Source organism: Leptodactylus fuscus, chromosome 7 (genome assembly GCF_031893055.1).
Source record: "Leptodactylus fuscus isolate aLepFus1 chromosome 7, aLepFus1.hap2, whole genome shotgun sequence".
In the NCBI taxonomy this organism is placed as follows: domain Eukaryota; kingdom Metazoa; phylum Chordata; class Amphibia; order Anura; family Leptodactylidae; genus Leptodactylus; species Leptodactylus fuscus.
Genome location: NC_134271.1, coordinates 146,978,367 through 147,003,738, shown reverse-complemented (window position 1 = coordinate 147,003,738; position 25,372 = coordinate 146,978,367). Strand labels below are relative to the sequence as shown.

The following is a 25,372-nucleotide window of genomic DNA, read 5'->3' as shown; positions in this document are numbered from 1 at the left end:
TAGCTTGACTCCAATTACATACTGGAGAGGGGTAGCCAGCAGTACCACAACATCAAGCAGGGTGCAGTGCTGACGAGGCCCGAGCACCAGTAGCCTATGCTAGGGTGGATAGCAGATATTGTGGACCCACAACCAGCATGTCCCATATACAGTACTGAGGAGACACAGTTCCATGTGTCTGTGCCAGCACACAAGTTCCCTTCACCGTTAACAAATGTTTAAACCCCCACCCATTAATTTTAATATTAGGGCTCATCCCCAAGGGCCTAAAAAATAATTTTTAGGGCTCCCCCAAGGGCTTCAAAATTTATGTTTTAGGGCTCACCCCAAGGGCCTGAAATGTAATTTTTTAGGACTCACCCCAAGGGCCCAAAACTAAGTCTACTGGTTAAAGGTTCTACTCACCCCAAGGGCCAAAAAGTAAAACACTGCTGGTGCAAGGCTCAACTGACTTCAAAGGCCTAATACTCTGCTGGTACAAGGCTCAACTCACACCAAGGGCCTGAAGCTAAGTTTGGGAGGGCTCAGCTTAAGAGCCTCTAACTAACTTAATTTGGAAGGGCTCAAGTGACCAGAAAAGTAATTTTTGGAGGTCTCACCACATCACACACACATACACAATGACAGTTAAGGGTGGGGGCTGTTGGATTTCCCATTGCCTATGCCATCTGTGGTTGTCATGGGCAATGTAATTTAAAGGGGTGCTTGCTAATGTTTCTTTAGCTTTAAATGTTTGTTTCTATCCATACTATTGTGTAGGAAAGAAGGTTTCCAGGTATTTTTCCACTTTCCATATTGAGTTTAGAGTGTGTAGTTGTTAGGCTGTGATGTTGGGGTAATACAGTGACTTGGGCATGTTAGATGCCCCCAGACATGCTTCCCCTGCTGTCCCAGTTGCATTCTAGGGTGTTGGCATCATTTCCTGAGGTGTCATAGTGGACTTGGTGACTCTCCTTAGTTGAAGTGTGGTTTCCCCTGAAATGAACATTTTTTTCCCCATAGACTATAATCGGATTCAATATTCGATCGAATAGTCGAATATTGAGGGGCTACTCGAAACGAATATCGAATATTTCACTACTCGCTCATCTCTAATTCTAACATATATATGTAACAACGTTGCATTGATCATTTTATTGTTGAGTTTTGTGTGGATATTTCATCTTGGCTTTGAGTTTTTGGTTACACACACTTATATACATAGGTTGCTATGTCACTGTATTCTGATTGGTTCCATTTATTACACATGCAATTACAGGGAACATAGTCTATGGCTGTTCTGTGTCTTCGATGAGTTAGGCTGCAGATCCTGACTTATAGACCACACTCTTTGCCGGGGATGCTCTACCTTTTGACTGGATTTATAGACTAAATACCTAAATCTGAAGAACTTGTTAACTTCTAGTCTTAGTAACCTCAAAACTGGGCACTAAATCATTGGACTTCAGTGATCAGGGTACAATGGAGGTGCAAGGGGCCGGGGCATTCTTCTCTGTTTTAACTTTAGGGTTATTACATCTTGTCCTGGTCACTGTATAAGCCCATATTTATATTATATATGTACATTTATATACTAGATAATCCATGTCATTTCTCATTAGGTGACGCTCTGGTGGAGCAAATCGTACTGGATGAACATGGTCACCGACTTACCCGAGAACTGACAGGTAAGTGAATATTATATATACAGTCTCTAAAAAGCTAAACTAATACAACTACAAGCAGATAAAGCAGATGGACAGCGGGATAATGTTCTGGTCAGTAAGGCCTCATGCTAACACACTTTACTTTCTGTGTTATAAAATACAAAAATTGTGAGGGGTCTCAGTATTTTTGATGATATTTTGCTTTGTGTCCTCATTCTTGTTAGGGGGAGAAGATGAGCTACTGTTCTTCTCCCTCCTTAGGAGGAGTGAGGAGGTGGAAGCTGGAGTACTCTGGTCAGACTTGCTGATATAAGTTAGTCCCAGTGACATTTCAGGAGATTGGCCATTGCCAGCCGACAGTTATGGACATAGTGTAAGTGACAGAAACTGTGAGGGTAATTTTGGATGGACCTCATGGCCAGCACAGCCTTGGTGCATTGTTTAGTATCCTCTCTTTATAGTATAGTGCTTATGATGAAGCAATGAATTTATTGTGGCTAAAATATAGAATCAGCAGTATAGGATTGGCATCGAGAGGCGAAATATATGCAGCATCCTTGATGAATAGTGTCAACGAGGAGGCAATGATCAATGATGATGAACGCTGATAAAAATTATAATAGTATTGATAATCAGTGGTATTCTTTCCATAGTGATGATCTATCACTTATTGCTACAATGTAAGCAGGTTAGAATGGTTTAGAGATCAATACTGAATCCTGAGATTGAACACTGTGGAGGAAAACATACTTACCTGTTAATACTTACCTTCTATTTGATCGTGGCTCGAGTCGCGATGTGGGGGGAAGCGTCAGGATCACCATAGCTACTCCTAGATGCTCCGGAAGTGTAGCTACGCTATCATGCAATCAGGAAGTGGCGCGCCACAGGGGGCGTAAATGAGGGGTATGGTTTGAGGGTTTAATTGGACGTGGTGATTGCCACCCTATGCGGCTTCCAAAGAAGTACCATGGTCCATCACCAGGACCGAGGGATCTGCAGTTTTAACCACATTATCATCATTTAGAGTCCTTTATTTATATAAATTACCTCCTGAGGAATACCAAGAGGGGGGGAAATGCATAGAGGGCTATAATCTTTTTAGAACAATGCACTTATCCTCTTATATCAGTGCTAATAGAATGACTATTAGTGAATGAGGAGCTACCTGTGGGAAATTATTTGTGTGGGCATAGGGTGTGAAACAAGGTGGACAGGTGGACATGGGGCGGTAGCTGAGATCCACAATCACCTGGTCCTAGTAGCCTAATATAGGAAACGAAACAATAAGGCTATATGTATATATATTTCTTTCCCTCCAGAAACTCTTTTTCATATAAGAATTTAGCTGAAAGTGAGGAATGTGCATTATTACAGTGAGTCATAATGCTAGGATACAAATTAACTATTGAAATAAGAAATCCTCTTAGCGTGGGTTGACTCAAAAAGCCATTTTCTTGTGGCCATTTACACACTAAGCTGGTGTAAGCAGCCATTTTCTTGTGGCACGGGCATATGCAGTCGACTCGGCCCAAGTCTAGAAGACTGAAACCCAGGGCGGAAGAAGACGCAGGGAGAAGGCTGTTCCAGAAGAAGATAGAGGTGTTGCTGGAGATTTCTCTCGCAGCTTTGGGGATGCCCCCAGTTCTGTTTGAGCGCTAGGGACAGACCCCAGTGCTGCAACAGAACTCATTTGCATACAGAAGAAAACCCAGATTTCTACCAAATGGCAGCGCGGAGAAGACATCTAAAGATAGGAGAAGAATAGCCTTTCTTAGGGCTATTCCTACACATTATCGAGAAAAAAAGGGTATCCAATGATAGGATCCCTTTAAGCTTGCACCTCACAGAATATCATTTGAATAGATAGTTTGTAACCTGGATTAACACACAGGTTACTTTTTATCCTGGTAAATAGCATGGCTTCACAACTGTTATGAATTTATGTTCACATACTATATTACTTCTCTTTCCAGCAGGCTGATAGAGCCAGGTCTGTTACCTCTCTATGAAGGTAGCCAAAAGTCAACAGACTCCTGAAGCAGAGCTGAGGGGGATCATCGATGCCAACAACACACTCATTATATGGCATCCCAGCGAGCTGCTGAGATGCCGGAACAATCACAGGCACGGTGCGAGGAACAAGTTCGGCGGCAGGCCAGCTTGATAGTTGCCGAAACTGCGGAGCATGCGGATCATTGATGCCAACAACACGCTCATTATATGGTGTCCCAGAAAGCTACTGAGATGCCAGAACAATCACAGGCACAGTGTAAGAAACAAGTTCAGCAGCAGGACAGCATGAGAGCTGGCGAAACGCCAGAGCAGCCAAACCATGGCATGGCAGCAATTTGCTGAATATAGGCGGATCATTGTCGCCAAAACTCGCAGACAAAGACGCGGGCAGGGGCTAATCTATTATAAAGTAGAAAGTATCTGTTATAAAGCAGTTATCTGTTTATTTGATCTCAAAGTACAGTACCTTGCAAAAGCATTTGGTCCCCTTGAACTTTTCAACCTTTTGCTGCATTTCAAGCTTCAAACATAAGGATATCAAATTTAAATTTTTTTGGGGGGAAGAATCAACAAGTGGGACACAATTGTGAAATGGGACGAAATTTATTGGATATTTTAAACTTTTTAAACAAATAAATAGAGATGAACGAACAGTAAAATGTTCGATATTCGATATTCGTTACGAATAGCATCTCTTTATTCGACTATTCGAACGAATATCCGTTGTCGTAGTTCCTGTCCCACCTCCCCTGTGCAATTATTGGTGCAAAAAAAAAGTGTCAGGGAAGGTATTAGGGTAGATATTCGATCAATTATCAATTCGATCGAACGGCGTTTGCTCATCTCTACAAATAAACTGAAAAGTGGGATGTGCTAAATTATTCGGCCCCCTTGCGTTAATACTTTGTAGCGCCACCTTTTGCTGCAATTACAGCTGCAAGTCGCTTGGAGTTTGTCTCTATAAGTTTTGCACATCAAGAGACTGAAATTCTTGCCCATTCTTCCTTGAAAAACAGCTGGAGCTCAGTGAGGTTGGATGGAGAGAGTTTGTGAAAAGCAGCATCAGCTCTTTCCACAGATTCTCGATTGGATTCAGGTCTGGACTTTGACTTGGCCATTCTAACACCTGGATACGTTTATTTGTGAATACAGATGAGCGAACAGTGAAATATTCGATATGCGTTATTTGTTTCGAATAGACCCTCAATATTCGATTATTCGAATGAATATCGAACCCCATTATAGTCTATGGGGAAAAATACTTTGGTTCAGGGGATCCCACCATTTGACTCAGGAGGGTCACCAAGTCCACTATAACACCTCAGGAAATGATGCCAACACCTCTGCAATGCAACTGGGACAGCAGGGGAAGCATGTCTGGGGGCATCTAACAAGCCCAAGTCACAGTTGATACTCAAAAACACCTCTATGAAAGTGGGAAAATACCTGGAAACCTTCTTTCCTCCCCAATTGGATGGACAGAAACCCAAATTTTAAGCTAAAGAAACATTACCAAGCACCCCTTTAACCCACGTTGCCCATGACAACCACAGATGGACCTTAACTGTCATTGTGGATGTGTGTGTGTGTGTGTGTGTGTGTGTGTGTGTGTGTGTGTGTGTGTGTGATGTGGTAAGACCTTCCAAAATTCACTTTTCTGGCCCTTAACGTGAGCCCTTCCAAATTAAGTTAGAGGTCCTTAAACTGAGCTACCAGCAGAGATTGAGGCCCTTGAGGTGACTTCAGCCTTTACCTGCAGAGTTTTAGGCCCTTTAACTTAGTTAAGCCTTGTACCAGCGGAGATTTGTTGGCCCTTTGGGTGAGTTGAGCCTTTAACCAGCAGAGATTTGTTTTTTTGCCCTTTGGAGTGAGTAGAGCCTTGCACCGGCAGTGTTTTTGGCCCTTGGAGTGAGTAGAGCCTTGCACCGGCAGTGTTTTTGGCCCTTGGAGTGAGTAGAGCCTTGCACTGGCAGTGTTTTTGGCCCTTGGCTTGAGTAGAGCCTTGTACCAGCAGTGTTTTTGGCCCTTGGAGTGAGTAGAGCTTTTAAACAGCAGTGTTTTTGGCCCTTGGAGTAAGTAGAGCCTTTAAACAGCAGTGTTTTTGACCTTTGGAGTGAGTGGAGCCTTGCACCAGCAGTGTTTTTGGCCCTTGGAGTGAGTAGAGCCTTGTACCAGCAGTGTTTTTGGCCCTTGGAGTAAGTAGAGCCTTTAAACAGCAGTGTTTTTGACCTTTGGAGTGAGTGGAGCCTTGCACCAGCAGTGTTTTTGGCCCTTGGAGTGAGTAGATCCTTGCACCAGCTGTGTTTTTGGCCCTTGGAGTGAGTGGAGCCTTGCACTGGCAGTATTTTTGGCCCTTGGAGTGAGTAGAGCCTTGCACTGGCAGTGTTTTTGGCCCTTGGAGTGAGTAGAGCCTTTCACTGGCAGTGTTTTTGGCCCTTGGAGTGAGTAGAGCCTTGTACCAGCAGTGTTTTTGGCCCTTGGAGTGAGTAGAGCCTTGCACTGGCAGTGTTTTTGGCCCTTGGAGTGAGTAGAGCCTTGCACTGGCAGTGTTTTTGGCCCTTGGAGTGAGTAGAGCCTTGTACCAGCAGTGTTTTTGGCCCTTGGAGTGAGTAGAGCCTTTAAAAAGCAGTGTTTTTGGCCCTTGGAGTGAGTAGAGCCCTGCACCAGCAGTGTTTTTGGCCCATGGAGTGAGTTGATCCTTGCACCAGCTGTGTTTTTGGCCCTTGGAGTGAGTGGAGCCTTGCACTGGCAGTATTTTTGGCCCTTGGAGTGAGTAGAACCTTTAAACAGCAGTGTTTTTGGCCCTTGGGGTGAGTTGAGCCTCTAACCAGCAGAATTTGGGGGAATCAGGGTGGATTGAGACTCTAACCAGCAGAGTTTGGGGGAATCAGGGTGGATTGAGACTCTAACCAGCAGAGTTTTTGGGAATCAGGGTGGATTGAGCCTCTAACCAGCAATGTTTGGGGGAATCAGGGTGGATTGAGACTGTAACCAGCAGAGTTTGGGGAAATTTGGGTGGATTGAGCCTAGTAGGAGCAAAATTGTGCAACGCTGACGGTGGAGGAGTATGAGGAGGAGGAGGAATTGTAGAGGGTGAGCACACACATGAAACTTCATGTTGGGGTGCTTGACACTGGTGGACATGAAAATTATGGGTCTATCCAGTGGCTGTTCATTTTGATCAGCGTCAGTCGGTCAGCACTGTCAGCTGACAGCTGGCTGCGCTTATCTGTAATTATGCCACCGGCAGCGCTGAAGACCCTTTCTGATAGCACGCTGGAAGCAGGGCAGGAAGAACCTCCAATGTGTACAGAGCAAGTTCCAGTCACAAATCCAACTTGGAGACCCAATAGGTATAAGGCGCAGAGGAATCGGAGAGGACAGGGCTGTGGTCGGCCAGGTACTCACGCAACATGCACCTATACTTATCCCTCCTGGTAACACTAGGCCCCTCAGTGCCGGTAGTTTGGCGAGAGGGGTGCCATTAACATCCCCCAGACCTTGGAGAGTGTGCCTCTGCCAGGTGTGGACCGTATGGCAGTTGTTAGCCTGTTGGAGGAAGTCTCCTCTCTGCCGCCAACGACAGTTGATGGAAACATCTCCATCATATTCTGCACCAGTTGCTTGTGGCAATCACTAATGTGACTGGCCCTCCTCTCTACCGGAATAAAATTAGAGAGATTATTTTTATACCGGGGGTCGAGGATTGCAAAAATCCAGTAGTGGTTGCTCTCCAGGATTTTGACAATGCGTTTGTCACTTGAAACGCACCCCAACATGAATTCAGCCATGTGTACCAGAGTATTACTTGGCATAACTTCGCTGACCCCACCGGAATGGTCACTCTCCATTTCCTCCTCCTCCTCCATTTCGCCCTATCCGTGCTGCAGCAATGGGATGCAATGAACTTCCCCGCTAGCCTCCTGTGTGACAATCAGATCATCTGCTACTTTGTCTTCCTCCTCCTCCTTCTCTTCCTCCTTCAATATACACTGTGAAGCCGCAATATATTTCCAAGAAAAAAGAAGAAAAAAGGTGGCACTGCAGCAGGACTATTTTTCTTCCAAGTCTGTTTGGTAACTGAGAAAAATATTTATAAATTTTCAGATCTTTTTCTCAAAACTCTTTTTTTCAAAGGAGATAATTATAGAGACACTCAGACTCAAATGTGCATTAACCAACAGGAAAAACCTGTTCGTGCCTATTTTTGGTGGTGCTCGCACCCTGAAAAAACACTGTTGTAAACTGTAAATATAAAGAAAAATAATAGGGGCACTCACCAAGGCACAGCGTTTTCTTAAAATGCTTTCTTTATTTCTGTTCCTTTAAAATCATGTTGGGAGAGAAAGACATTTGCACAAAAGCGTAGAAAAAGGCGACAGCCGTTTCACGCGAAAACGCGCTTTTTCAAGCCATGTTACAACTTAGGGCCCACCTGATGTTGCGAGACACGTGCTGGTGCAAGGCGGGGATGGCATAGCGGGAGAAGTAGTGATGGCTAGGGATGGCATAGCGAGGTGCCTTACTTGCCATCAGGTCACGGAAGGTCTCAGTTTCCACAAGCCAGAATGGCAACATCTCCTGGGCCAGCAGTTTGGAGATGTGCGCGATTAAGGCTTGTGCATGGGGGTGGGTAGCGCTGTATTTTTGCCTGCGCTCAAACGTCTGGGAGATGGTAGGTTGCTGGGAAGAGGCGCATGATGGTGCAGGAGAAGGAGCTGAGGCAGGAAAAGGGGAGGATGAGGGAGAAGTCCCCAAAGTGGTGGAGGAAGATGTGGAGGTTTCCTGGCTGGTGGTCTGGACTGCAGCGCCAGCACTGGCAACAGTGGGAGAGGCAGTGGCGGCAACGCTGGACGACGATTGTCCTGCGTTTGCTCTCTGCCACTGAGCCCAGTGCTTACTTTCCAAATGACGGCGCATGTCAGTGGTCGTAAAGTTGCTCTTTTCAGAGCCCCTACTCAGTTTTGAGTTGCAAAGTGTGCAAACCGCACTATATTTGTCCTCCACACATACATTGAAAAACCTCCACAACACTGGACCGTGGCCTCGATGTGGGAGTTTTTCTAGGCTGGGTACAAGAATTAACATTTTGGGCCTTGATGGCTGTGGCCTGGCTTTGGTGAAGCAGCTGTCCTCTGCCTCTGGACATGCCCCTGCCTCTAACCACCCTCTTTGGTGCTGCACTTCCCTCCACATCTACACTGCTTCCCCCGCTTGACATCCACCCTGTCCAGGTCGGGTCAGTGGCCTCATCGTCAACCACCTCCTCTTCCAATTCCTCTCTCGGCTCCTCCTCCTCCTCCTGCACACCGACTATGGCAACAGGCTGCCCTGAAGGCAACTGTTTCTCGTCATCGTCGTCACTGAGAGAGGGTTGCTGGTGAACAACAACAGGAGATGGCAGATGCTCCAGTGTTTGGGCATCAGGACACAGAAACTCATCTGGTAGCTCCAGTGATTCAGGAAGTGGTGTAACAGAGAGAGGGACAGTGAATGGACCCGAAAACAGCTCCTGGGAGGTGGGAAAGGTGGGATTACTTTGCTGGGAAGATTGGGCATGTTGTGAGGAAGGAGGACCAGACTGTTGGGTAGGAGGAGTTGAGGTAGAGGCTGACTGGCTGACTGGCTGGTGGAGAATGTGCTGGAAGCTTTATTTTCGTTTAGCCCTAGAATTTGCACATTCACAAGGGGTAATAGTAAAATAAAATCAAATTTGAAAATTTCACCTCCATTTTGTATTAATTCCTGTTCAGCACTTATAGGGTTAAATTACTAGATATATGTTGTTTTGCCTTATTTAAGGGGTGTAGTTTTGAAAATGGGGTGATTTATTGGGGGCTTTAATACAAGGGTCTTTCAGAACCCCTTCATAACTAGATTAGTCCCTTAAAAAATGGGTTTTGGAAATTTCTTGAAAATTGTTAGGATTGTGCAGTAGCTGCGGCTATGATATGGGTGTCGCTGTCTGTTCCTCTGCACAGTCCAGGGTTGCAAGGGTTAACCTGCCTTGGAACAGCCAGGCGTGGTCAACTCTTTGACGGACTGAGGTGTCGACCAATGGACGCTCGGATTGGGCAGCTGGGCTATTTGCTGGTAATCACCCCTTGCCTATATAAGGGGGCTGGTCTAGATGCCCGGTGTTCTAAAATCATTCCACAAAACCTAATTGGTGTGTGTGTGTGTGTGTGTGTGTGTGTGTGCGTGCGTGCGTGCGTGCGTGCGTGCGTGCGTGCGTGCGTGCGTGCGTGCGTGCGTCAAGAAATATTTGTTGGCCTAGCTGGCAATATTCCCCAGAGATAGCAATGCCACTGTTAGTTGGCCAGCATGCTGCCTTGTGTGTTTGGTGAAGTTCTCAGTTGGCCTAGCTAGGTTACCCTCAGTCAGTATTCACACTGGGTTGGTTTGGCAGTTAAGCTGCATTGTGGGTTGGGTGGGACTGCAGCACACAGGGTTTTACTTGGTCTCTGTCTAGTCCAGGAGTTCTTGCTAGTCAGTTTGTTTATTGTAGCGGCTGCTCTGATCTGCACAGGTGATTCTGTGATTTTAACAAGAGCACACCCGGGTTACTTTTGTTTAGCTGGCAGTGACACTAACTGCCAGCCCGTATTCACACCAGGGTGTTATAGCAGTCAGAGTCCAGAGGGCTCCGCAGGATATTATTTCTTTTAGGCTTTTGTTATATATCCTGCTCACCGTAACACCCACTTGTTGTTGATTCTTCCCCCAGAAATTAAAATTTGATATCTTTATGTTTGAAGCCTGAAATGTGGCAAAAGGTTGAAAAGTTCAAGGGGGACAAATACTTATGCAAGGCACTGTATGTCAGACAGAGAAGCGACAGGCTCTGCACAGACACTGGTCGCAGTAGAGTAAGGGGAGGGGGAGTGTCAGCATTGTAAGGGGGGTGGCAGCAGGGGTCACTTTCAGAGGCCAGGAGCTCCCAGTTTCAACGAGTGGTCGTGTCTTGAAACAGCAACCCAGCAGTTATTAAAATGGTTGACTCAGTCATCCACTTCATGCCCAGTCACATCAGACATCCCCAGCCAAGAATCGTAGGGTTCATCAGACACAACCCTTCGTTGGCATGGCCCAGGGCCTCACCTGTCCTCAACCTGCATCTTTCCTTTGTTGTTCCCTCAGCCAGAGAAGTACCCTATGCTATGGGCTTAGATCCACTATACAGTGAGAACAAGCTTCTAGAGAAAAGTTACCAGCTACTGCCCAACCAATATCTGGAGGAGACATCCGCTGCTTCCTCCGGTAGGCAGGCAAATACTGATGAGGAGAGTGGCATGGGAGCTGGTGTTGTGATCGGTCAGGCTCCTGACAGAGACAGTTGAGGAGGACATCAATGACTTGCAGAAAGTAGTCGATGATGACGTAGCCGATTGCAATTGAAAGCCGATTAATGTAGGGGCTTCATTATTATCAGGAGAACAGGGTAGCAGTTTGCGTAGCAGACAGCGGTGGAGCCAGCAAGTCGTTAGCGTGGTTGAGAGTCACTAGTGTAGCAGCAGTGGGAGACCGGGAGCCAATGTGGTGGACTCTGCATCTTTCAGAGAACTGATGGCTTGTGTCGAACAGAGGTGGAGAGTCCCAATGGATCATTTCTTTGCCAAAAAGACAGTACAAGCCCTTCACAAATATGTAGAATAAAAGGCGGAACAGTCCTTGATCCTGTTAGTGTCTCGCAAAGTGCTTGGCAGCGCCAATCTGTGCAGCTGTAACTACAGGCAAGGATAATATATGTCATTTATAGCCCACTGGGTGAATGTGGTTCCTGCCCAGTCACTCCAGCAACTTCCTCAGGTGACACCACTTCCGCCTCCATGTTCTCACGCCATTGAATCTGCAACAATATCCATCTCATCCTCCCCTGTGTCCTTAGCCTCTACAGATTTGATAATTCACTGTGCTCCTAGAGCATAATACATGTGCAGGGCACAGCAGTGTCATGCTGTTCTACAACTTGTTTGCCTGCGCGAACAGAGTCACACAGGGGAGGAACTGCTCTGTGGCCTGCATCAAGAAATCAAATCTTGGCTTAATCCTTGACAACTGAAATTTGGAACCATGGTGACTGACAATGGGAAGAACATGGTGTCTGTGCTGCGTCAAGGAAGGCTGAACTATGCACCCTTCATGGCACACCTGTTCAATCTGGTTATCAAGCATTTCCTTAAGACTTCCACCGATCTGCAAGACATCCTAACTTTGCATACACTTCAGCCACTCAAACAATGCGAAGCATATCCACCTTCAGCTGCAGTGGCAGAACAGCCTCCCCCAACTTAGGCTAAAATGTGATGTCTCCACCCATTGGATTTCCACCCTCCATATGAGGAACCTGTATGAACACAGAAAGGCCATAAACGATTTTTTGATGATCCAATCGGACAGTGGTACTCCCCTGTGTAACTTCAATACTAGCCAACGGCAGATTATGCAGATTATGTGTGACACCTGCCATTTGCTCGTGCCTTTTGAGGAAGCCACTTTATTTGTCAGTCAAATAGGTATGACTAAGGAACAGTGTGTTCCGAAACGCGTAGGCGTTTTTTAAATTTTCTATTATTTTCCTTTTTGTATGTTTTGTTTTTTATCCACATATGGAATAAAAGTTAAATTTTAGTATAATAAGAACCTTTTTTTCTACTACCGTTTGTCAGTCGCCAGGTCTACGGAAAGAACAACACCATTTCACTGATTCAAATCCTGGCAAAGATGTTGGTAAATCTGGCTGGTCAAGGAATTGGAGATGTGGTGCCTACATCACATGGCCACATGAGCCTTGTGGGGGCTAAACTGAAGGAGGTCATTGGAGCACAAGCAATGTGTAATGAAATGGGTGGTTTTTCTACACAGGTGACAGGAGAGGAGGAGCAGGAGCAGGTGGAAGAGCAATAGGGAGATACAGAAGACGAAGCAGATGACCCAGACACACCATGGTAGTATGCAATGGGGATGGATGCAGGAAGTCCCTCCAAGTCACTTATACAATTGGCCTGATTCATGCTCACTTTCTTGTGTAGCCACAGATGAATTCTCACCATTTGGCAGAGGGATGACTTCTGGCTCTCTACTAAGTTAGATCCTCGCTACCGGGGAAAAATGGGAGCCTTTTTGACACCTGTTGAGAGGGAGGATAAACTGAACTAATGTAGAGACATCCTATGTAGTCAGTTGGCCGCTGCCTATCTGCACCATCATCCATCCTCTCTCAGGTCTGACTAAGGGGGGGCCCTGAGTACTCACCTTGCACTGCCATAGCATCTGGGGGAGGGGTAGGAGCAGTATCTGCACCATCAGAAGCAGCCTGAGCTTAGAGCCACTGATGAACAGCTTTCTTCACCCACATAATGAAGAAAAATATCATCAGCAGCTAGAAACAGAACAGAACCTGAACCAGCAGATGGTGACATACTTGGAATACACCCTGACACCTGTCATCAAAGATATGCTGGACTACTGGGCAGCCAAACTGGATTTGTGGCCGCAACTGGCCGAGTTTACCCTGGAAAAGCTGTTCTGCTTGGCCAGTAGTGTGGCATCAGAGTGGGTGTTAAGTGCGGCGGGTGACATAGTTACCATTGTCAAGATGAATCAGGTATGGAGCAGCCAGAATTTCCACCCATCAATGCCTGATGCAACAGATTAAAGCACCCATTCCCCCTCACCCAAACCTTGAAAAAAAAAAAAAAAGACCAATTTCTTCTGGCTACCTGTCTCAGCTACCATTATGATGCTGCCACCCGCCTGATGCCACACATCTGATGCCAATTACTCCTTCTTACAGCCACCATCGTCAGCAGGGTACTGTTTGTGCCAACCACCTCACCACTCTTTCACCTGGTCACTCTATGGCCTCCTAAGGCTGCTGCCGCTCTACACGTCACCTTGCCACTCTGGCCTCCTCATGCTACTGCCACCTCCACACTCTGTCATTGGGTCACTCTATGGCCTCCTAAGCCTACTGCCACTGCCACCTCCACATTATGTCACCTAGCTACTCTGTTCCCTCTTCATGCTGCTGCCGCTTATACAGTATGCCACTTTGCCACTTTGCAACAGGTGTGGCAAGTCTGGGGGGTGCAGCTGAGTTTTAGGGTAGGGGATGCTTTTCTTGGTGGAGCACCTGTTGCTCCTCCCCTTCCCTCCTTCCCCCTCCCCTATAAAAAATGCTCATTTCTGGGCTGACCTGGCTTTTTTTTTTCTCGTTTAATAAGAAAGTAAAGCCTCTGTTGTTTTTGCTGTGTAGACACTCTTTGCTTAGGCAGTGATTTCTTGTTTTCCTTGAACTGATTTGCACTGAAAGGTACTTTTCCTAATGTTATGTTTAACAGTCTGTTCTGACTTGTTAATTTTTTTATATATATTTTCTTTATATAGTTTCTTCCACTTCCAGTGCTGATGGTGATTTAAGAAGAAAAGGTCCTCCAAATGTAAATATCTGTCCTCTGCAGACTGTAAAACACAATTACTGGATGGTTTACTCGCTACCGTCAGTGCCGTGGACCCCCTGTTGAGAAACCATTTATAAGAGACATGGTCATATGGGTCAAGGAGTTAATGGAGGACTCCTTAAAATAAATCTGGGAGTCCATTTACCGGATTTTTTTTTTTTTTAAAAGGCACGGTCTAAGAAGAAGACTCTCTGATTTCTGAAGATAGGACTTCCAAGTGATTGAAGAGATTATCTCATTTGATGAAAATACCTTGGAGAATGCCAGAAGACCTCACTTTCATCTTGAAAAGATAAATAGGCTGCTGAAGTCCATCCAGTCAAGGGACATGGAGGTTGACGGGGAAGCCTCTAGTTCCACTAGTAGGAGGCCTGGAGCCTTCCAAGTGGACAAGACACTGAACAAGCTCATGCTTTTGGAATGGAACCATCCTGAGAGAGCTCCTATCTCTACAAGGAGGTTTAAGGCCTTGTATCGATTGCAGAATCCCAGCTGGACTGTTGGGATGCACCACCTAAGGTAGACATGATTGTAGCCAAGTTGTCCTCTCATACAGTGGTCCCAGTGGATGATGGCTCCAACCTCCAAGACCCTATGAATAGGCACATAGAAGGGACCTATTCGGCGGCCTCTTCTCAGACCTCGATGGCTATTGCCTCTAATGAGGTCTCAAATAAATTGCGCTCTGATTTAGCCCAGTTAAAAAGAGATACCAGCCCTGAAGTTTCTCTGATCTCTTGGCCTTTTTGAGCTTTGTTTCCTTATCAATAGATTACCTAGATGAAGCCTCCAAACATCAGTTTTAACTGGCTGAAAAGTCTATGGCCCTCTCTATTGCAGTTACAAGTCCTTTATGGTTAAAACCCTGGAGAGGTAATAACGTCTCCAAGTACAACTTATGCTCCCTCCCCTTTGAGCCAGATAAGCTGTTCTGCAGAGGCCTGGATGAAATTATGGAGGGTCTTGCCGATAGGAAGGGTAAGAGTCTACCCAATCCTTTAAAGGCAGATCAAAAAATCCTGGCCGGGGTCGAGGTTAACAGCCACAGTCTAGACCTCAGTTCCAGAGGTATCGTAGATAATAGTCTAGGGGTTCTGGACGGAGGTTCCCTAAAGATGAAGACAAGAAGAAACCTAACTTTTGAAGGCTGGATTCTTCCTGTGACTGAGACTCCGTTTGGGGGACGACTCTCCCAATGTATCACCTTCTGGCAGGCGAAGATTCAAGATCCCTGGGTCTTGCAGGTGGTAGAGAGGTTATGCAATCGAGTTTCTCCATCCGCCTCAAGTTTGTTTCATCATGACCTTCCAGTGGCTCAGCAGGATATACTGGAATGCTCCATTCGTGGCTAGATTCTCAAAAGGGGCCTTGGAAGAAGTCCCCCCTTGGAAGAAGGATTCAGTGTCTACTCCCTAGTTTTTCTGGTGCCAAAACTATCAGGCGACTGGAGGATGATTATAAACTTAAGATATCTGAATCACTTCATTAAAAAAAGTATTTTCAAATGGATACCATAACATCCTTTCTACAGTAGGGCGACATATTTGTTACCCTAGACCTAAAGGATGCCTTCCCAAACATTTCAATCTATCCTCTGCACAGAAGGTATCTCAGAATCATTGTCTCATTTTCCAGCCACAGGAAGGATCTTCAATTTGCGGCTCTGCCTTTTGGCATTTCTTCAGCCCCCACACCTCACCAAGGTGGTGGCTCCAATTGCAGCCAGATGTTGGAAGATGCCTTTAGATCTAACTTTCCTGTACTCCACCCTTTAGAAGATCTGAGAATCTCCTTGTCAACATGTATGGTAGGGAGAAGGGTCTTAACTTCCAAGCTTACCTTATCTAGCCTGCCTGTTTTACCATGTGCCACAATGTGATTTTTTTTCTCTAATTTCTTTAATTGTTACTCTTCCAACATAATGATGCCGCATCTTGTTAGAGTGTACCCATTAAAGGAGCTATTTATTTATTTTTAAGCTGCTTCTTCTCTTTTCATCCACAATCCTAGGAGTCCTGACAGTGTCATAGACTATGATTTACTCTGTCCCGACGGAACCTGCTCTCGTTTTTTTCACTTGAGAAAGGGCCAGTGTAAGGCCCGAAACGCATCGTGCTACATGCTGTATTTTTAACTACCCAATAAACCCTATGTGATTGGACCCTGGTTTACCATCTTCCTAAACATACCAGTGTGCGCGGTTCTCCCTCAACGGACCTTTGGTCCCCTTTTCCTCTTCAGTATTTCCTCCGGTTCTCCGGTGACGGTTTGAACTGCTGCCACTCTCACCCTAATATAATTTCAAGTGTTGTGACTGTTCACAACCTCATAAGGTGAGAGGCCATCTGGTCCACGTTAATACTTACCGTATATACTCGAGTATAAGCCGAATTTTTCAGCCCAGTTTTTGTGCTGAAAAAGCCCCCCTCGGCTTATACTCGAGTCACCAAAAAAAAAAAAAACAGGAGGGTGAGGGGGGTTTATGACCAGCCACAATGTCAATGTATAGAATCTCCCATAAAATAGTGCAAAACATTTAAAAAAAATAAATAAATAAAAGTTCTTAATCCCTCCTTTCCCTAGAATACATACAAAAGTAGAAAATGACTGTGAAACACACACACATTAGGTATCCCTGTGTCTGACAGTGCCCTGTCTACTGAATATAGGTTATCTGCAGTGCTCCTGTTCCATCAGGAAGGGGTTAATAGGAGCACTGCAGATACCCTATATTCAGCCAGGCTGAATTCCAAGTGGGGGGGAAAAAAACAGTCCTCAGGCTCAGGGAAGGGGCAGACAGACAGACAACCAAAACACCCCCTCCCCTTCCCCAGCATCTACTGCACCCAAAAACTACGACCATTTTAATTTTTGAAATTTTCCAGTAGCTGCTGCATTCCCCCCCCCTAGGCTTATACTCGAGTCAATAAGTTTTCCCAGTTTTTTTGTGGTAAAATTAGGGGGGTCGGCTTATATTCGGGTCGGCTTTAATCATTTGTGTACTCTCAAATACTACACTTAGTGCGCTCGGTGTCTTTGTTTTGTTTTATAGACTATGATTTAAACATGTATAGTCGTAGGAGCTCTGATACTGACATACACTGTACTTTATAGATGTAGGGTTCTAGGAGTCCTGACAGTGTCATTCACTATGTTTTATAGATCCAGGATTTATTTCATTTCTGTTTTGAGTGGTTTCGGACCAAGGTTCAGGGCTCCTAGAAACTAGAGATGAGCGAAAAGTAAAATATTCGATGTTTGTTATTCGTTTCGAATAGCATCTCAATATTCGACTATTCGAACGAATATCGAACCCCATTATAGTCTATGGGAGAAAATGCTTTGTTTCAGGGGATCCCGCCATTTGACTCAGGAGGGTCACCAAGTCCACTATGACACCTCAGCAAATGATGCCAACACTTCTGCAATGCAACTGGGACAGCAGGGGAAGCATGCCTGGGGGCATCTAACACGCCAAAGTCCCTCTATTACCCCACTATCACAGCCTAACAACTACACACTTTCCACACTCCAAAAAACCTCTATTAAAGTGGGAAAATACCTGGAAACCTTCTTTACTCCCCAAATGGATGGACACAAACCCAAATTTAAGCAAAACGAACATTAACAAGCACCCCTTTAAATCACATTCCCCATGACAACCACAGATGGAATAGGCAATGGGAAATTCTTCAGTCCCCACCCTGACCTGTCATTGTGGATGTGTGTGTGATGTGGTAAGACCTTCCAAAATTCACTTTTAAGGCCCTTAACATGAGCCCTTCCAAATTAAGTTACAGGCCCTTAAGCTGAGCTACCAGCAGAGATTGAGGCCCTTCAGGTGACTTCAGCCTTCTACCTGCAGAGTTTTAGGCCCTTTAACTTAGTTCAGCCTTGTACCAGCAGAGATGTCTTGGTTCTTTGGGTGAGTTGAGCCTTTAAACAGCAGAGATTTAGTTTTTGGCCCTTAGAGTGAGTAGAGCCTTCAAACAGCAGTGTTTTTGGCCCTTGAATGAGTGGAGTCTTTATAAAGCAGAGTTTTTGGCCCTTGGCATAAGTAGAGCCTTGCACCAGCATTGTTTTTGGCAATTGGAGTGAGTGGAGCCTTTTAAATACAGTGCTTTTGGCCCTTGGAGTAAGTGGAGTCTTTATAAAGCAGAGTTTTTGGCCCTTGGCATGAGTAGAGCCTTGCACCATCATTGTTTTTGGCCCTTGGCATAAGTAGAGCCTTGCGCCATCATTGTTTTTGGCCCTTGGCATGAGTAGAGCCTTGCACCAGCATTGTTTTTGGCCCTTGGCATGAGTAGAGCCTTGCTCCAGCATTGTTTTTGGCCCTTGGAGTGAGTGGAGTCTTTATAAAGCAGAGTTTTTGGCCCTTGGCATGAGTAGAGCCATGCACCTGCATTGTTTTTGGCCATTGGCATGAGTAGAGCCTTGCACCAGCAGTGTTTTTGGCCCTTGGAGAGAGTGGAGCCTTTTAAATACAGTGCTTTTGGCCCTTGGAGTGAGTAGAGTCTTTATAAAGCAGAGATTTTGGCCCTTGGCATAAGTAGAGCCTTGTACCAGCATTGTTTTTGGCCCTTGGCATGAGTAGAGCCTTGCACCAGCATTGTTTTTGGCCCTTGGAGTGAGTGGAGTCTTTATAAAGCAGAATTTTTGGCCCTTGGCATGAGTAGAGCCATGCACCTGCATTGTTTTTGGCCATTGGCATGAGTAGAGCCTTGCACCAGCAGTGTTTTTGGCCCTTGGAGTGAGTGGAGCCTTTTAAATACAGTGATTTTAGCCCTTGGAGTGAGTAGAGTCTTTATAAAGCAGAGTTTTTGGCCCTTGGGGGGGACTAGAGCCATGCAGCAGCATTGCTTTATTTTTTGGCCCTTGGGGTGACTAGAGCCTTGTAGCAGCATTGCTTTATTTTTTGGCCCTTGGGGTGACTAGAGCCTTGTAGCAGCATTGCTTTATTTTTTTGGCCCTTGCTGTGACTAGAGCCATGCAGCAGGAGTGTTTTATTTTTTGGCCCTTGGGGTGACTAGAGCCTTGTAGCAGCAGTGTTTTATTTTTTGGCCCTTGGGGTGACTAGAGCCTTGTAACAGCAGTGTTTTATTTTTTGGCCTTGGGGTGACCTCTAAAAAATTAGATTTCAGGCCCTTGGGGAGTCCTAAAACATTAATTTTCAGGCCCTTGCGGGGAGCCCTAAGACATTAATTTTCAGGCCCTTGGGGGAGCCCTAAAACATTAATTTTCAGGCCCCCTATGGGGGGAGCCCTAAAAAATTGTTTTGCATGCCCCTGTGGGGGGTATGCATGAATTTTTCTTTTTTTAATTAAAAAAAAAAATAAAACATATTACTACATTCAGTAGTAGGGGCTGGGGTTGTAGGAGGATGAGAAGGATGAGGAAGAGTAAATTGGTTGCTGATGGAATCTCTCCAGTACCTGGGCTATGGAGTGAATACCCCGCTGGATATCCATGTTCTCACCCATGTCCCCTGCTGCTGCTGGCAGCTTCTCTCCAGTACCTGGACTCTGGAGTGGATACCCAGCTGGATATCCACGTCCACGTGCTCGCCCACATACCCTGGTGCTTGTGAGGGGCACTGATGGCAACCCCTCTCCAGTACATGGACTCTGGAGTTGATATACAGCTGCGTATCCACTTCCACGTCCTCGCCCACGTACCCTGGTGCTGGCGAGGGGCACTGCTGGGTATCCACTTCCATATCCACGTACCCTGCTGCTACGCTGCATGATTTGCTAGCTAGATAGCTATTATTGAGCTCTGAAAAGAGCTGTTATTATTCCCAATTCCTGCCTAACAAAGCTATAATATGTGTATCGCACTGACAGTCTGACCCCACACTCTCTCTATCACTCCAAAACGAGAATGAGACGAAGATGGCCGACACTATTCTTATGAATTGGGAGGTCACATGTTTTCGGCAGTCAATGGGTTTTTTCAATTTTTTTCACTGTCTTTGTTGTCATAGTTCCTGTCCCACCTGCCCTGCACAGTTATTGGTGCAAAAAACGTGCCAGGGAAGGAGGGAGGGGATACGAATTTTTACTGTGTATGCGGCCTTGTATTCGATTGTGAATACATTGAACGCCATGATATTCGATCGAATACCTATTTGATCGAACGGCGTTCACTCATCTCTACTAGGAACCTATCTGTAAAACATAGTGTAGAATACTCTTAGGGCTTTATCTATATCTCTTCTGAATCTATCTATAAAATAAAATGTAGAGCAATGTTAGGGCTGCTAGGAACCTATTTATAAAATATAGGGTAGAATACTGTCAGGGCTCCTAGGAACCTATCTATAAAACATAGTGTAGAACAGTCAGGTCTCCTAGGAACCTATCTATAAACATAGTGTAGAATACTGCCAGGGCTCCTAGGAACCTATCTATAAAACATAATGTAGAATACTGTCAGGACTCCTAGGAACCTATCTATAAAACATAGTGTAGAATACTCTTAGGGGTCCTAGGAACCTATCTATAAAACATAGTGTTGAATACTGTTAGGGCTCCTAGGAACCTTTCTATAAAACCATATAAAACGAATACTATGGTAGTTCCCAGGTACCAGTGCTGTCACTAAGTCTGACACTCATTCATTCCTGGCTGGGGTTTTGCTGTTACCACACAGCCAGGAATTAAAACTGACTGAAATTAATCCGCTTTAACAAAAAAGTGAAAGTAATGGCGGCCGGGGGATGTAGCATCCTGGTGCATAGTGTGTCACCGCTCTACAGGTGTTACCTCACTCTGCTCTCAGTCATATACATTACCACTAATTGTGGGTTGCACATGTATTTGCACTGCTTCTAATGGAAAAGTACAATTGTATCCAGGCAAATAATGGTAAATGCATGTAGCTGGGAGCGCAGTACGACAGCACTGCTATGTTACAATTTGTGCTATATGACTTTAGTATAGGGGTCATCAGCCTTACTATTATTGCTCGGCCCTCCAAGGACCTCAGCTGTAATTTTTTAATTTAAATTGGCACACCGAACAAAAAAGGTTGCCTACCCCTGCTCTAGGGTTTCTTGAGATTCCACAGTATAATAAGTAAAGGTTCAGCATTTGTGTAAAAAAAATTGTAATAATTTCCCTTACCTCTTTTTGGCTTCTTTGTGGCATCTGGCGCTTTTCTCCACCTCCTGGGCGACTTCATGTTCTCAGGCTCACCGCTGAGGCCTATGATTGGGCCATGACGCTTGACATGCCCATGTGACTGTTAGTGGCCCACTCACAGGTCTTAGTGGTGAACCCCATGACATTACCAGGAGGTCACAGATACTGCAAGGAGGACCAAAAGAGGTAAGAGAAGTGAGTATGAATATATATATATATATATATATATATATATATATATATATATATATAGTGATGTAACTACTGGGGAAGCAGCGGAGGCAGCTGCCACAGAGCCTGGGACATTAGGGGGCCCGGCGACAGCCGCTACCGCTGCGTTTTTTTTTTGTTTTTTTTTTAATAGGTAACAGGCCCTACTTACTTACTGATCCTGGCAGGGGCCAGGATCAGTAAGTGAATTCGCGGACCCGCATACATTATTTTCAGACCCAAGATATAATGATCAGAGGCCCGGGAGAGATAAGCGAACATAACAAACAGTGTTACTTACCTCTCCACATTCTGCGAAGGCTTCGGGGCCTACTTGTGTGACGTCTCAGACGTCACATGACCGGGGCCTGCATCCTTATGCGTCGCGATGCAGGCCCTCGGTCACATGATGTCCCTGATGTCATTGAAGATAGCTGACAGCGGGGAGCGCAGGGATAGGTAAGTAACAGTGTTTATGTTTGTATCCCCCTCTCAGTCTCAGATTATTATACTCTAGGGTCTGAAAGGTAGCTACGCAGTAGCTGCGGCCATGATATGGGCATCGCTGTCTGTTCCTCTGCACAGTCCAGGGTTGCAAGGGATAACCTGCCTTGCAACAGCCGGGCATGGTCGACTGTTTGACCGACATAGGTGTCGACCAATGGAAGCTCGGGCGTGACCGCCCCTTGCCTATATAAGTGGGCTGGTCTGGACGCCCGACGAGCTAAGATCAAACCTAAAACCTGAATTTGTGTGTGTGTGTGTGTGTGTGCATGGGTTCCAGCCCCAAGAAATATTAGTTGGCCTAGCTAGCAATATTCCCCCAGTGATGGCAATGCCACTGTTAGTTGGGCAGCATGCTGCCTGGTGTGTTTGAGTGGGGAAAACCTCTGTAGCCCTTAGCTAGCTGTGTAGTTCTAAGCCAGTGTTCACATATCTAGTTGCTTGGGCAGTAGTTTCCTTGTGGGTTGGGTGGAACTGCAGCACACAGGGTTTAGGCGGTCTCTGTCTAGGCCAGGAGTTCTGGTTAGACAGTTTAATTCTTGTAGCGGCTGCTCTGACCTGCACAGGTGGCTCTGTGAATTTAACAAGAGCACACCCTGTTACTTTTGTTTAGCTGGCAGTGATACTGTCAGCCAGCATTCACACTGGGGTGTAGCAGTTCAGAAGCCCAGTTGGGCTCCGCAGGATATTATTTATTTTAGTTTTTTTTTTAATATATCCTGCTGATCGTAACAAGGGGCCACTATGGGGTATAATGCTGTGTGCAGGGGCAACTATGGGGCATAATAGTGCGCGCAGCAATGCGGTGGGGGGGGCATGTCAATGGTTTGCAACGGGGCCCCGCCATTCCTAGTTATGCAACTGTTTATATATATATATATATATATATATATATATATATATATATATATATATATATATATCTCCTGGGCCTTTACCTATTATACTCTGGGATCTGAAAAGAAAACTGTATAATAATGTCACTTTCACTTTAATATAACTTTGGCTGAGACCCCAGAATATAATTTGGCAGCCATTTTAGATCAACCATGACAAATATCTATTTGCTGGGTTTTGCAAAAATAGGACAATTTGGAATACTCTGGACAAACTTGACAAAAGTCAGTTCACAGTTTTCCAATTACAATATACAAAACAGAAAGTAGCCAGGTCCTAATGATAGATGATGGAAGCTTCACAGGTGCAAAATACTAAAGAACATCCACTTGTACACTTACCAAGAGGGGGCACAATCCTGTAGTGAGCTAGTGTTGTTACTAGGGGAGTTTCTATGGTCCTATGGGACTTGAGCCCCATTATATATTCCAAATGTTTGTGTGGTTGTACAGTATATGTATATGCATGTACAGCATATGTCTATATGTACAGGTATTTTTCTTTATTATTTATTTTCCTTTTTTTTTTCCTATAAGGGATTCATAGGGTGACTGCTATTTTGTTGCTTATAATTTGAGTTTTGTTTTAGACACTTTACTCATATGATGACAGTTTTATAATTTATCTAGAAGCATGTGAACAGCTATGAGGAGATATAACATGGGAGAGATTTACTAGAGATGACTTTTTTTCAACAAAATAGTTTTTTGGCTTCTTATTTTCACCTTTATTTCTACAGACATCCAGAACTGTCACAAGAAACACTTTTATGAAAATACTAAGAAACTTACAGAGAACATACCTCCAAGATGTAACCAGGAAGTGAAGAGTTTTTCCCTCTCTACATATTATGTGAACCTCATCATTGTCTCCACTGATCACTTTAGGGACCGTTCTGAGAATGAGCTCATAGAGACTGGGGTAAGACATGAGGAATATTTAAAGGAAAAACATAAAGAATTACTGCGTATTTCCCCCAACAAGTTATTCCGTTGGTGCTACCGATCCAGACTTGTACCACATATGGTCATGGTGAGCGGAGTGCCCGGTGTAGGGAAGACCACACTGATGCAGAAGTTTGTCTGTGACTGGGTGCAGGGCGATCTCTATCAAAGATTCTCCTTTGTCTTTTTCTTCAAATTCCGAGAACTCAATAGACTTAAGGATAAGGTTAGTCTGGAGACCATGATCCTTCATCAGTACCCATATCTGGAGGAGCAGCTGGACAATATCTTACAAGATCCAGAGAAACTTCTCTTTATATTTGATGGATTAGATGAAAGCAATCATACAATGGATTTCACATCACGTGACTTGTGCTCTCATCCTAAACAGCTCGGACATTGTGGTCAGATTGTGGTTAGTTTGGTGAGAAAGTCTCTTCTTACTGGTTGTTCTGTCCTAATGACCAGTCGTCCAACCAAACTGGCATCAATTGATTGTAAAGTTTTTCAGAGAATAGTAGAAATCACTGGGTTTCTTCCAGAAGAACGAAAGATTTACTTTGAGAATTTCTTCTCCAACCCTGAACTGTCAGAAAAGGCTTTTACTTATGTGAAGCAGAATGCCACCTTGTACACGTTCTGTTACCTCCCGTCCTACTGCTGGATCATCTGTACTGTATTATCCAGGAGCTTCCAGACAACAAGTAGTGACCAGCAGGTGACATTATTACCCAAAACAGTGACACAACTGTTTGCCATATTTGTCGCCAACATTCTGTCCAATCACAGCCTGGAGAAAAGTGATGCTCAGAAGATCCTGCAGTCCATCGGATGGATGGCAGAATATGGAGTAATGAATCACAGGATTATTTTCGAAGATCGAGATCTGGATTCTTTCTATGTGGACAATAAATCAAAGCTCTTGTCAAGTTTTCTGATGGAATCGGAGGAACCTGTGACCTATTCCTTCTTACATCTAACTGTTCAGGAATTCTTCTCTGCCTTGGTCCATTATACTGATTATTCTCCTGAGAAGTTACAGAATTCACTAGAGAAAGCCAAATCCTATCCTGATGGACGTGGTGAGATATTCCTCCGCTTCCTGTGCGGTCTATCAGACTGCACCACCAGGTCAATACTAACTGGATACCTGGACAAACAAGCAGTTCAGGTTTCCAGAGATGTTATCACTTGGCTAAAGAACTTCATTCTAGAAGAACAGAGGCCAATGGAAAGTGGAGCCCAGAAGCGACATCTTCTCAGGACATTCTTCTATCTGTTTGAATCTCGGAATAAGGCTCTAGTGCTGGAATCATTACAATCATACAGAAGATTGGACCTTTCTAGTTTTCGCTTGTCAGCTCTAGACTGCACAGTGTTAGCATTTATCATGGAAATCTGCACAAATATAGAAGAACTCGATCTATCTAGATGTTCCATAGACACTGAAGGATTAGAGAGACTTGCACCAGGGTTACATAAAGTGCAGGATCTGAGGTAAATATAAATTATATTTTATCTTTCTGAGGTTTTAATGTTCTGACAAACTT

The 25,372-nt window shown here is 45.0% G+C and overlaps 1 protein-coding gene across 3 annotated transcripts in view; it reads left to right on the top strand.

The window, feature by feature from the left end:
* The window catches only part of LOC142214296 (NACHT, LRR and PYD domains-containing protein 12-like), a 398,233-nt gene that overhangs the window by 49,444 nt on the left and 323,417 nt on the right, over positions 1–25,372 (top strand). For all 3 annotated transcript variants that reach the window (XM_075283201.1, XM_075283204.1, XM_075283202.1), the window contains exons 5-6: positions 1,602–1,667; positions 23,618–25,319. In XM_075283201.1, coding sequence (XP_075139302.1) covers positions 1,602–1,667; positions 23,618–25,319 — 1,768 coding nt within the window. The remainder of the gene's footprint in view (positions 1–1,601; positions 1,668–23,617; positions 25,320–25,372) is intronic.